Source organism: Furipterus horrens, unplaced genomic scaffold, assembly GCF_987537825.1.
Source record: "Furipterus horrens unplaced genomic scaffold, mFurHor1.1.pri manual_scaffold_5, whole genome shotgun sequence".
Lineage (NCBI taxonomy): Eukaryota > Metazoa > Chordata > Mammalia > Chiroptera > Furipteridae > Furipterus > Furipterus horrens.
The window spans coordinates 34,202,322-34,214,925 of NW_028327175.1; the positions used below are offsets into that span (position 1 = coordinate 34,202,322).

Consider the following 12,604-nt stretch of genomic DNA (forward strand, 5'->3'; position numbering starts at 1 on the left):
CACAGACAGCAGCTTAGTGCCTCAAAAGCATCCTCAGGTCACATAAGGCACAGGTTCAGGGCTGCCTGGGGGTGTGGGAATCAGGGCAGGGTGCTGTTGACTCCAGGAGAAAGCTCCCCACCCCATTCCTCAGCCTTCCCTCAGGGGTGACTTGAGGATGGAGTGGAAAGGTGGGGCAGCAGGTCACCTGTGACCCTGGGTAGGACATCACTGCTACTTGCCTCACCCAGCACCATGGCCTGGGCAGGTCCAGCACCAGCTCCTGGACAGCTTCCACAAGAGGAGTCCAGAGGAGAGGTACCCTGGTGACAGTGCTTCTGGAATGACCTGTCTGTCTCCCCAGATTGCAGTCATGACGCTGACACTCTTCCCCATCCGGCTGCTGCTTGCTGCCTTCATGATGCTGCTTGCCTGGCCCTTCGCGCTCATCGCTTCCCTGGGACCCGCAGAGAGGGACCCGGAGCAGCCCCTGGCCTTGTGGCGGAAGTAAGTCCTCATCTGTGATGCTCTGATGTGGGGAGTCACAGGGCCATTTCTTCATTCTCACAGCTTCTCCTGTCCACCCAGCGTGAATCAGTCCAGCCTCTCCTCCCTGAGCCAGTGTGCACCCGTGCTTCATTGTCCCAGTGGGGACACTGCTGCCCCTGCTGCCCTCTTTGAGGGTGACCAGCCCTTCCCTGTACACCTCTGACAAGGTCTTCAGCTTCTAACAGGGTCTTTTGAGCCACATGACTTCTATTCCCATGTCCTGAGCACAGAGATCCCTCGTTTTCCATGTTTCCCACCCCTCCGGATGCCAGCTGACATGTTTCTCTTGCTGCTGCTGGTCTGGTCGAGAGTCCTCCTTGCTTTGTAGACCTAAGTTCTTCCTTGCTTTCATGTACTGAATATTATAAGCCACAGTGCTCTGTAGATGTACATGTAAATACATCTCAGCTAAAGACCCAACATGGACCTCAAAATGTAATCATAAGGATCCTTTAATAGTTTCTTCAGAAGTAGGAACATTGTTAGGTTAGTGTACGGAGTCAGCCAAAGGGCCCACAGGCCAATCTGGCTGCTGCTCATTTTTTTAAAACAAAGGTTTGTTGGGACACAGCCATTGCCACTCTTTTATCCGATGTCCAGGCTGAGGTCATGGTGAGCTGAGTAGTTGTGGCAGAGGCCCCATGGCCCACAAAGCCTAACGTGTTTGCTACCCAACCTGTGCAGATTGAGTGGAATAGCGCACCCTCTGTTCTCTGGCAAGTGTCTGAGCCACAGGCACAGGGGTGCCTATGGGAGGCTGTGGGAACTGGCCTCTGTCCTAAGCGTGGGTTCTCCTGCAACCAACGTGCCCTGGTCAGACAGCAGTTAAACGCAAGGCAAAGGTTCAAGGGTTTGCTGAATGTTGTTGAACATGCTGTGACCAGGCTTGGGGATGGTCCGGGTGTCCAGGGGACCCTTCACATGGGGTCTTCATGCACTCCTCCTTGTGGTGTTTCATTTCTTAGATCATTCTCAGTTTCAAATGGACCATAGTCTCCCTTCCTCCCGAGACCTGAAGGCAAGCTGTGGCCATCTGCCAACTCTGTCCCAAGCCTGGTGCTTGGCCTGGGGGTGCTGGACAGTAGTTCCCAAAAGCATGAGTGAGTAGGAGTGGGAGAGTCAGCAAATGAAGGCGTGAGAGGGGAGAATGAACGAATGAGCCCACCGTGGTCCCTGGGGCACTACAGCGGCACTGCTGAGCTGCTTCGTTTCGCCTTTTGGGATTTTTAATTTCCCTTTGAAGATCGCATTTTATGTAAGTGGTGGTTTTTGGTTTTGTTTTGTTTTTTTATGTTATGACTATAAAATACGAATTTAGTATCAAATACATAATTGAGCAAAATAAATCTAGACCAAATAGGAATCAGGTTTCTATTTTGGAAGGTTGAGAACCCATAGCTAGAAAGCAGAAATTTTGTCGTCTTTGACAAATTACAAGTGATTTGATTAAAAGTTTAGGATTTTAGTAATGGGAGGAAAGTGACACTTCCCAGCACTGTATGTGTGAATTCTGTTTCTTCTGCTCTGTTCTTAGGCAGAGCTTCCCCTGCCTCCGTCCTGTTCTCCCAGCTGCAGATTCTGTCTTTTCAAAATAGATAACTCTGGGCTGGTTTCCACTCCTTATGCTAACTGCAGGCAGCCTTTCTTGTCTGTGAATAATTCACTTGGCCTCATTGAGTGATAAATGGGCCACAGCAAACAGTTCCCACAGCCCTGTCTCACAGATGCCTCATGTGCACATCCTGTGCATGTGGAAAGCCCCACACAGGGAGACACAGGGTGTCTTCAGTTTCACGGGCACTCTGGGCATATAGGTCCACAGAGATGGTGTATGATTCTGTGTGTGTGTATGTCTGTACATGTATATACATGTGAGTAAATTGTTGAGTTTATGTGTGTATTTGCACGTAGGTGTGAACATGCAGATGTGTGCACGTGTGCTGTGTCTGCATGCGCATGCATGCGTGTACGTGTGTATTTTCATGAGTGTGTGGGCATGAACATTGTGTGTGTGTTCGAGCTGCACACCTTGCCCCACACTGAATTCGCACTGCACAGCCCTCAGGGTCTCCACACAGCACTAATTCTGGGCCCTGGGCTGGAGGTGGTGCTCAAGGGAGAACAAACACTGTACACTGAACTCCTCAGAGGAAAACACAGTGACATAGTGACACAGGGCCCAAGTGTGGGACCGGGGGAGTCGAGAGGAAACACTTTTTAAGATAATGGGGTTCAGAGCATATGTACTTCTGCCCTTGTGCACAACATGGAGCATCATTGTGCAGTTGGTGGGGGAGGTGGGTCCCTTCACACTGCGCACAGCTGTTTGTTCTGAATAGACTAATGTTAGATTAGGGAGTATTTTTGCTGAATGTAAGTTAGTGTCATTCAGAAATTCCTAAAATAGCCCTGGCTGGTGTGGCTATGTGGATTGAGCACTGGCCTGAGAGCCTGAGAACCAAAAGGTCGCCAGTTCTATTCCTAGTCAGGGTACATGCCTGGGTTGCGGGCCAGGTCCCCCGATCCGGGCGCACGAGAGGCAACCACACATTGATATTTCTCTCCCTTTCTTTCTCCCTTCCACCTCTCTTTAAAAATAAATTAAAAAAAAAAAAAGTTGTTAAAAATCTTAGGTTTTTTAATGAAAGGAGGAAGGACACATTTTTGCAGAAGGCACTCACTCTAAGTTACTTTCAAAACACATAGTGTTGTGAAAACTGGTGTCATCTTGCAAAACCTGCCCAGTGGGCTGACGCCAGAGCCAGACCGGGTGGACCCACAGTGATGGTCAGTCTTGGTGCTGACTCTTTCGACTCATATGGTAGAAAGAGTGTGTCTTAGTCCTCTCAGGCTGCTTTAACCAAGTGCCACCAGCGGGAGGACTGAACAGCAGGTATTCATGGCTGGAGTCTAGAAGTCAGAAGTCGGATACCAGTATGGTCAGGTCCCTAGTGAGGGCCTCTTCCTGGCTGCAGATGCCACCTTCTAGCTGGGTCCTCACAGGACAGAGAGCTCTGATATTTCTTCCTCTTCTATTAAGGACACTGGTCCTATCAGATTAGAGACCTTCCCTTTGACCTCATTTAACCTTACTTCAGAATATTATCTTATTGGGGATTAGGGCTTCAACATGGGACTTTGGGGACATGATTCAGTCCTGGGTGCTCCATGTTGGGGCTCTGCTCTCAGATCTGAGTCCATCTTCATGGCAACTCCTGGTGCCATGTGTCTACTGGGAGCTGGAGCCTGGACTTGAACTTATTTTTAGCTTTTCTCTGTTCTCCTGGAAGCCTCCCCAACCCCAGGGTATCAGCTTGGGATTGCCCCAGAGAAGCCCAGCAGCCCCCACATGCCCCTCACATCTGCAGCCCAGCACAGCCTCCACACCTGCTGCCCAGAGACTGTCCCTGCTTCCAGCCAGCCTGGCCCAGCATTGAGCTCGAAGCTCCTTGCAGCTCAAGGGCATCAGCAGAAACCCATCCTGTTCATCATCAGCTGTCAATGCTTGACTCCCTGGAGTGGTCCCTTCAATGCACAAGCCACGTGTCCCCTCTCCCACTGTCTGGGTGCTCCCTTTTATAGCAAAACCATTTGAAACATACAGATCAGTGGTCTCCAGGACCACATGGTTCTTAAAGACCAGCTGGACTGGGCTCTTGCCCCATCCTCACATGCCTGCATATTCAGGGACCAACGCCCCAGCAGTCAACCTCAGGGTTCTGTGTCAGGAGACTCCCTCTACCTGGGCACACTGTCTCCTCAGCGTCCAGTCATCCCCTCACCTCTGTGGCCCTTTCCCTGCTGTGAACCCCGGCTTGTCTTGCTGGCTGCATCTAATCTCTTGCCAACCTCGGCTGTAGTGAGTCCTGTGCTCTCCTGGTGAGCTCATCTAGTTCAGCATTTCCCAGCTCTCCACAGGCCAACAACTCCCAGGCCCTTCCTCCATCCCAGACCTCTCCTCAGTCCACCTCAGAGCTTACCTGTATGTAGGTGATCTCCAAATCAACACACCCAAACAGTGCTTCCATGCTCCCCTCTCACTACCTTTTCCAGCCCCAACCCCACCTCCATCAATGGAACTTCATATTGTTTGTGGCCAGGCCAGGCCCAGGAGTTACCCCACCTCCTGAATGCACTTGACCCTCCACTTGGTCCCACTGCCTCTGGCCCAAACACCAGTGTAGCCTGTCAGCTGCTCTCCTGTTTCTTCATTTCAACACAGCAGTCAAGGCTCCTCAACAAATGGAAGTCTGAGCATGGGTTTCTTCTGCCTCAGCCCTGCAAGAGCTCTGTGTCCAGGAACCCCGGCATGAAACTCTCCTTCCTGTTAGCACTGACAAGGCCCTGTGATCTGTCATCCCTCCCACTATATTCCTTTTCCTCCCTTCAGTCACACTCCTATCTCTTCAGCTGTCTAATGCACTCCTGCCCCAGGACCTTTGCACAGACTGTTCTCTCCCTTTCATGTGCTTCACCCAGATATACACAGGGTTAACTCATTACTGTATGTCTGTGCTCAGTAGTTCCCTCTCTGCTGTTCCTGACCCTCCTGACTTTGCTTTCCTCTTATTGTTATTATTTCAGACAATACCTCATTCTAATTTACTCCATAATTCACTATTTAAAAAACAAACAAACTCATTTCCTACACTAAAGAGTGAACTGCAGGAGGGCAGGGCTTTCTGTCTGGGTTCCCTGATGTGTCCTCATGCCTGGCAGAGAGTGGGTACTCAGCAGACATTGCATGAATAGAGGGAGTAGAGTAGTGAAGGAGAGTGGGCGGTAGAAGGCAAGTCTGCAGCCCACCCTTCCAGGTCCCACTCTGCGGTTTCCGCTGCCTGCGTTTGTAGTTTGTCTCCTGTAGGCACCATGACCCCAAGGAAAGAGCTGTCACTTGGTCTGTTGAGGGCAAACCCTCAACTACATGGTGGGAGACAGCTTAGTACATTTGCACATTTTCACCCTGCAGCACTACCTTATGGTGGGTTAGAACACGCTCCTGTCATGGTCATGGTCGAGGACGTTCCTTTTTCACACCTGTGATTGTCAAAGTTATGTGCACATTAGCTGGCTTTGTGTTTGAACTTCACTTCCTTGTACTTGTTTCTATTTTGCAGGATTTCGACCTTTTGTTTTGCCTCTTAAAAAAGCATAGTGAGCCCTGAGCTTAGCCTCAATTCTCCACCTTGTGGTCACCCCTGCTGCTGAAACCCTGTTCTCTTCCTAGTGTGGTGTCACTCTGCTCCTGTCTGCTGCCCTCTTGGGCACCATCTACTGTTTCCTGGGCTTGTTTGTGTTGGGCTTTTTTTTTTCCTTGTTTTTTGTTCAAGATTTTCTAGAGTATCAGGTTCTTTTCTTAGAAGGAGGACATGCAAGAGGAACTCAGACATATTTTGTGTCTGCAAATGTCTTTCTTCTCCCTGCACAACTGATGGATAGTTTGGGAATATAATTAAAGATTCCAAATCTTATGTCCTTAAAGCTTTAAAGATGTGGGTCTGCTGCCTGTACCACCAACAACATTGATGCTAGAATAACCTGTTTGTTCTCACTGGGAGATCTTACAATCTTTTCTTTGTCCTTGGTCATTTGAACAATTCTTGAAGGAAATTTCTAAGTATGAGACTTTAAAAAATGTATTCTGCTCAGCACCCTGACAAGGTATGAAAATGTATGTCTTTATTTAGCTCTGAGAAACTCTTATCATGCCATATAGTCTGTCCTCCCCCTTCCCTCCTTTTCCTTGTATGCTTGGAGAGATACCCTGCTCCTCATTTTTCAGACTTTCTCATGAACTGGTCATTTCTGCAGTGAGACCATTGATTTCCAAGAGCGTTCTCTTGTTCCCTGCACTTTTCAGAGGGCCTCATTCTTGACTTTCTGTAATACTGATGACTGTGGGTTTTTAACCCCCACTTCTGAGCCTGCACTGTGGAGTTCTCTGGTTCATAGTCTGTTTCCTGTCACATGGTTGGTTCTGCCCGTATCTCAGAGTCTAAGGTGTCCACCTGTGATGAGTGGACGGTGGAGCAGAGGGGAGATGTCCGTGCTCTTATGTGGGTAGATCTGTGTCTTGATACATGTTCCCCTGGAAAAGCTCAGGGCACCATGGGCCTGTCAATGCTGCCTGGGCCTTAGTGTGAGGGGTGCTGGGCCCCAGCATGGAGCAGTGAGCAGGGCTGTGCTCTGAGGACAGCATCCATGCAGCCTTACTGCATTCTGAGTGGGGACTGAATTCCTCTGAGACCTCATGGAGCTGACTCCTTCCTTCTCCCCGTTGACTGGCGCGTGTGCAGCCATGGTGGCCCACTCGCCAGGCCATTCACCTGCATGTGGCTTCAGTGACATGTTGAATAGTGACCTTGTTTGTCGCTGTCAGAGGTTACCATGAAAGGGAATATACAGATTTAAATGCCTAAATTCTCATATATTTTAAAATAAATAAATAGGAAACAAATTTAGTTGATCTAGGCTGATTTTTACTTTATCTTCCAAATTTATTATTTATCTAATTACATCCAGAAAAGGCTTATTTTAATAACATGACATCTGATTCCAGGAACCTCAGACAACATGCAGGAGATAAGATTGGGAAGTTTACATGGCAGGTCTCTTCTGCTAATCTCAGCTCTGGGTCATACTTTAATATGTATATTGGGTATTTTGATGTTTGATCATTTAAAATTATTTATATACTTGAAATGCTTATAAATATCTTTCTGACATTTAAGGTGTCAGCATCTGTAATTCTGGCTCCTGTGTGCTGTTCTGTTACATCCCTGGGTCATGTGTTATCGTAAAGCTGCTGAGTGATGCAGCAGAGCTGGCCCTTCATTTTCTTGAATAAATTAATGAAGAAGACATTCCACTGCACATTTACGTAGAACAATACCTTTTTCCCCCTTTGGGGGATGTTTCAGTTTTTGCAAGTATGAGTTGACCCTGGGTGACTAAGCAAGGTCAGCACTGAAACCCTATCACTGGCCTCCGTGTGACTGGCTCCTTGTGACTGGCATGTGGCTGATGAGGTGGGCGGGGCTGGGACCCACCACTTGGCTCCATTTGACTTGCACATTCTTTTGCAGGGTCGTGGACTTCCTGCTCAAGGCCATCATGCGTACCATGTGGTTCATCGGTGGCTTCCACCGGGTGGCCGTGAAGGGGCGGCAGGCCCTGCCCACCGAAGCAGCCATCCTCACCCTGGCACCACACTCCTCCTACTTTGATGCCATCCCTGTCACCATGACCATGTCCTCCATCGTGATGAAGGCAGAGAGCAGAGACATCCCCATATGGGGAAGTGAGTGAGACCCCTCCCTGCCCACTGGAGTGAGGGAGCCCTCCACCTGCTCGTCGGTGCAGGTCACTCCCACATGAAATAGGCATTGGGCCTTGTGTCCTTGTTTTTTTTCCTGTTATGATCTCCTTTGTAACAGTAAGTGTGGTTTTCATTTTTTTATTAGCACACTATTGCCCTCAAATATTATAACACGTTGAAGTACTTCTTCAAGTTCTATCACAGAAGATTCTGTATAAAAGTCTGGGAACAGCTCAGTAGCTCCACCCCAGCGCACTAGTTACTGTACCATAAACCCAGGCATGTGCATGTCCTTAGACTGCATGACAGATTACCAAAACTGGTGGCTTAAAACAACAGAAACATGTGCTCTCATTCTGGAGCCTGAAGACCCCTGTTAAGGTGTGTTGAGACTGAGCTTCCCATGGGACTCCGGTGTGGAGAGGGTCCTTCCTGCCGCTCCCAGCTCCTGGTGCTGCAGGTGTCCTTGGGCTTGTGGTTGAGTCACTCCAGCCTCTGTCTCCATTGTCCCCTGGCCCCTCCCTGTGTTCATGTCTCTGTGTCTCTTATAAAGAAACTTGTCATAGGATAATCCAGGGTGATCTCACCTCAAAATCCTCACCTAATTACACCTGAAAATACTTTTTTTAAAAATGCCACATAGGTTCTGGGGGTTAGGACATGGACACATCTTTTTGGGGTCACCACTGAGTGCAATCGCCATTATTGTGGGAACTATCCTGGGTACTCTACGTGGTCCGTTCACTTCACAGGCGAAAACTCCCCCTTGCCCAGCCAGAGTGCTATCCAGAGTGCCCCTTGGAGTGTTGGCCAGCCTGTGCCAGGCTCTCTTCTGCGTGGTTCCTTCTCCAGCTGCTCTGCCCCGGCCCTGCCTCTGCTCTCCTCCTCGCCCACCAGCCTCTCTGCCTTCTCAGCTTCACTTGGATTCTGGAGCAGGGCTGGTCTAGGCAGAGGCAGGCGATGCTGGGGTGAGGGATGTGGAAACAGAGGGGCATCCACTGGCGCCGGCTCCCGCTTCATCCACCTTCTCTGAGTTTCCACATGGCACCTAATAACACTAGTGCTCATTTGAGTGTTATATTAGAGACTGTTGTGTAGGTTTTATTTTGCCTTTTTGATAAGTTCAACATTTTGGCAAAAGATCCAGTGTATTACTACTTTTGGCAAAATAGGTGCTACCAATGTTGACTTGATTGTATGTGGATCAGGTGACATCTGTCCAGGCTACTGTCACAAGGGCCACAACAGGGCAGCTGTTAAACAACAGACATTCATTTTTCATAGTTCTGGAGGCTGGGTGTTCAAGCTTAGGGTCTGGTCTGATCTGGAGAGGACCCTCTTGTGAGTTGCAGAAAGCAGTTTCATCATCCATCCTCTTCTTTTACATTGTCATTTTAGCAGTTAGGAATAATTGGCATGAAAGGAGGAAAGTTTATAGAAGGGTGAAAAACCAAGGTGTTCACAGCACGGGAAAAGAGCACCACCAAGATCCACGTGTCTTAGATGTTATGAGCCCCATGGACTCAACTAGATAGAATTTTATTTTCTTATTGTTTTATCATTGTTTGGAATATCTCTAAGAAGTCATATAATATTATTTCTTACAAGTAATGAAAATACCCAGAAAAGGAGCTGGAAGCTAATCTTGGGCCCAGCAAGGGCTCTGGGACAGAGCTGGGGGTGTGGCGACCTCACTCACCTTGGAGGGTTGATTACTGGCTGCCTTGGCGTCCAGCTCAACCTCGTTTCTCAAGAATGAAAGCTCTCACTGAGGATAGTAGTACTTTAAAGTCGGTTCAAAGTTCTCTCTTCTAAGACGTATTGTCCCACATTTAATCCTCTTGCGAAAGGACTGCCATCAGCAGGTCAGGCTGTGTGAGTGTCCCAGGGCTGCCACAACAGAGCACCAGAAACTGGCAGCTTAAAAACAGAAGCTTATTTTCTCCCAGTTCTGGGAGCCAGAAATCCAACATCAGGGTGTTGGCAGGTCTGATTCTGAGGGAGAACTCATCCCAGGCCTCCCTCTGGCTTCTTGTAGCTCCCAGCACTCCCTGAGGTCCCTTGGCTATGGTCACGTTACTCCTGTCTTTGCCTTCATCATCACATGGTGTTCTCTCCCTCTGTGTCTGTTCTCCCCCAGTGACTGGTCAAGGTCCACTTCGGTCCACACTACCTCCCCTTACCTTGAGTACATCTGCAAACACCTTCTTTCCAAATAAGGTAATAGTCACAGGTGTCTGGGGTTAGGACATTAGCCTGTTGTTTTGAGGGACACAGTTCAACCCACAACAGGAGCCATGTACCCTGGGCCTTCTGACTCTTGAGCCCATGGCCTCCATGCCCTCCTCTATTTGCATGGTGACACAGGCTCTCTGCTCCCTGGCAGGTCAGCCTCTTCTGTTCTTCCCTGATTTACTTTGTGTGGATACTCCCTGGTGTTCCCTTGGGACTTGCGTGCTATAAGGCTTCATGCTGTTGTCTAAGTTCATTGAAAGCTCTGGTGTTTTACCAATTCCCTTGTGGTCAGGCAGGGATCCTCGCCCACCCTGTAGTGTAACCCTTGGGGTGCATGGGGGGGTCTCGCCTCTCACTCAGTCCTGCTGCTGTGAAAGCAGTGCACCCCTACACGACACCTCACCTTCTCTTTCAGCTCTGATAAAGTACATACGGCCAGTCTTTGTGTCCCGGTCAGACCAGGATTCCCGCAGGAGGACCGTGGAGGAGATCAAGAGACGGGCGCAGTCGAATGGCAAGTGGCCGCAGGTAATGCAGCCCTGCTTACATTTGAGTAGATTTATTCCAAACGATGTGAACATAAAGATTGGGGCAAAAAGGCTAGAACTTCTCGTCCCTGGGGGCTGGATGTGTTTCGTTTCCTTTTATTTTTTGATGACTCTACAAATCTAAGAATCTACTAAATACCAGGTACTTTTGGTTCTGGAATTTTAAAATTAAAAGAAATAAGGAGAAACCATTCAGATCTGCACTTCAAATTCCCCTAATCATCTTTATTAACAACAAATCTTGTTATAAGTTCTGAGTCGGAAAGAGTTGCTAACCTGTCCGCCGGGGTCAGCATGATCTCACGTCTGAATGGTACGTCTGTCTGCTGCTTCTGAGCATCTTGGCTGAGCTACCTGTCACGTGTCTGGCTCCTGACCCAGGCCATGAGGCGTTGGCCTTGGCTGGTATTAGCCATGGATGTGTTTGACCTATACTGTACTTTTCTTTTTTTCGATTGAGCCAGCATTAAGAAGCTGGAAATCCCACAGAACTCCAGGTTTTGGCTTCTCAGGAAACACTGTTGCGGGGGGCAGGGGTGGGGTTGCTGGCTCTCGGCACCTGTGCCCGTGGACATCCACTCAGAGCCATTCCGTGGCTGCCACCCCCATAAGTAGAGGTCATTCCTGTTCCTCCTTCAGCTCACTGCCTGAGCCTCAGGCGTGCCTGGGTCAGACTCATGCTGACTCAGTGCCACCTGGAGATGGTCTTCTCTTCAGGAGCCAGAATTGAAGAATCGAAAGCACTCACATGGGCTCTGTTTCTCAGCTGTGGGGAAAGTTCTCGTTACATTGCTGGAAGTCATACAAATCAGTGACGGGAAGTCCAGCGGGGAAGGTGTTGCTGAACTGCAGATTCTGTTGGTGCTTCCACTTGCTGGGCCAGCACCCCCACTGCCCCGAGGGCCATCCCGAGTCCCAAGTCCTTTCGCTGAGGTCTCTCATCGGTGTGCACCCATGTCCTGCTCTGCCTGTGGGACGCCTGCTCCCCACTCACATTTCGCTCTGTGCAGTTGTGTCTGGTGCTTGTGGCAGCTGGGAGGCAGGGGACACGGTTACCTGTCTCCAAGTCCCTGGTCTGAGAACGTGCATGCTGTTGTCTGTTTGTATAGCTTCCAGATTTTAATAAACCCCGTAGTTAGGAAGGAAATCAGCATAAGCTTCCATAATGCATTTCAGCTTGTTCAACTGAAAATAATTAAAGTATCTAAATGATGTCCTCAGTAGTGAATTAGACTGTGAAAATTGGCACCTGTGAACTCTGAATTATGCCCCGTTATTGCTGAACTCCTTTTTTAATTTTCTTTTTTTTCTTTATTTCAAGATAATGATTTTCCCAGAGGGAACTTGTACCAACAGGACTTGCCTAATTACATTCAAACCGGGTATGTAGTTTTCTAAATTTTTTTTTTCTTTTTGAGAAGTAGGGAAGACCCTTGCTCCCACCAGTACCTCCCAGTTATCCCACCAAAGTGAAGCTCAGCCTGCAGACGCTCCCATCTGCTTCTTACCAGTAGGGCTGCCACCCTGGAATTTCCTTGAGTGTTTCCACCAGCACAGACGTGGAGTAAACCTTCTAGGCACTGAGTCGCAGCTGACTAGGAAGGCCTGGCAGGAAGTCTTGTTTTATCCTGAGGCCATTGTGAGAGATACAGGCACAGGGTCCAGTGTGCAAACCTTGGACCCTATGGGCCTGGCCCAGAGCCTCTTGTACACATTGATGTCACATGTAATTCTGCCATGGTAGTAAGACAGTGTTCCCTTGTCCTTTTTTTCTGCAGGTGCCTTTATCCCAGGAGTTCCTGTCCAACCTGTGGTTTTGCGATACCCAAATCAACTGGTGAGTCTTCTCCTGTGGATTTATGTTAAGGTGAATGGCCTGGAAGTAAGAACTGTGAGTCTTTGGATGCACCAGGTATCTAATCCACCCCAGTATTCCAGAATATTCCCCAGTATTCACGCACGGGGTCCTGCCTTC

The 12,604-nt window shown here is 48.9% G+C and overlaps 1 protein-coding gene across 1 annotated transcript in view; it reads left to right on the forward strand.

Annotated features, from left to right (window-relative positions):
* Positions 1-12,604, forward strand: part of LPCAT1 (lysophosphatidylcholine acyltransferase 1) — a 42,903-nt gene that overhangs the window by 18,166 nt on the left and 12,133 nt on the right. The window contains exons 2-6 of the mRNA XM_090276248.1: positions 344-486; positions 7,614-7,828; positions 10,497-10,609; positions 11,951-12,011; positions 12,408-12,466. Of these exons, the coding sequence (XP_090132374.1) occupies positions 344-486; positions 7,614-7,828; positions 10,497-10,609; positions 11,951-12,011; positions 12,408-12,466 (591 nt within the window). The remainder of the gene's footprint in view (positions 1-343; positions 487-7,613; positions 7,829-10,496; positions 10,610-11,950; positions 12,012-12,407; positions 12,467-12,604) is intronic.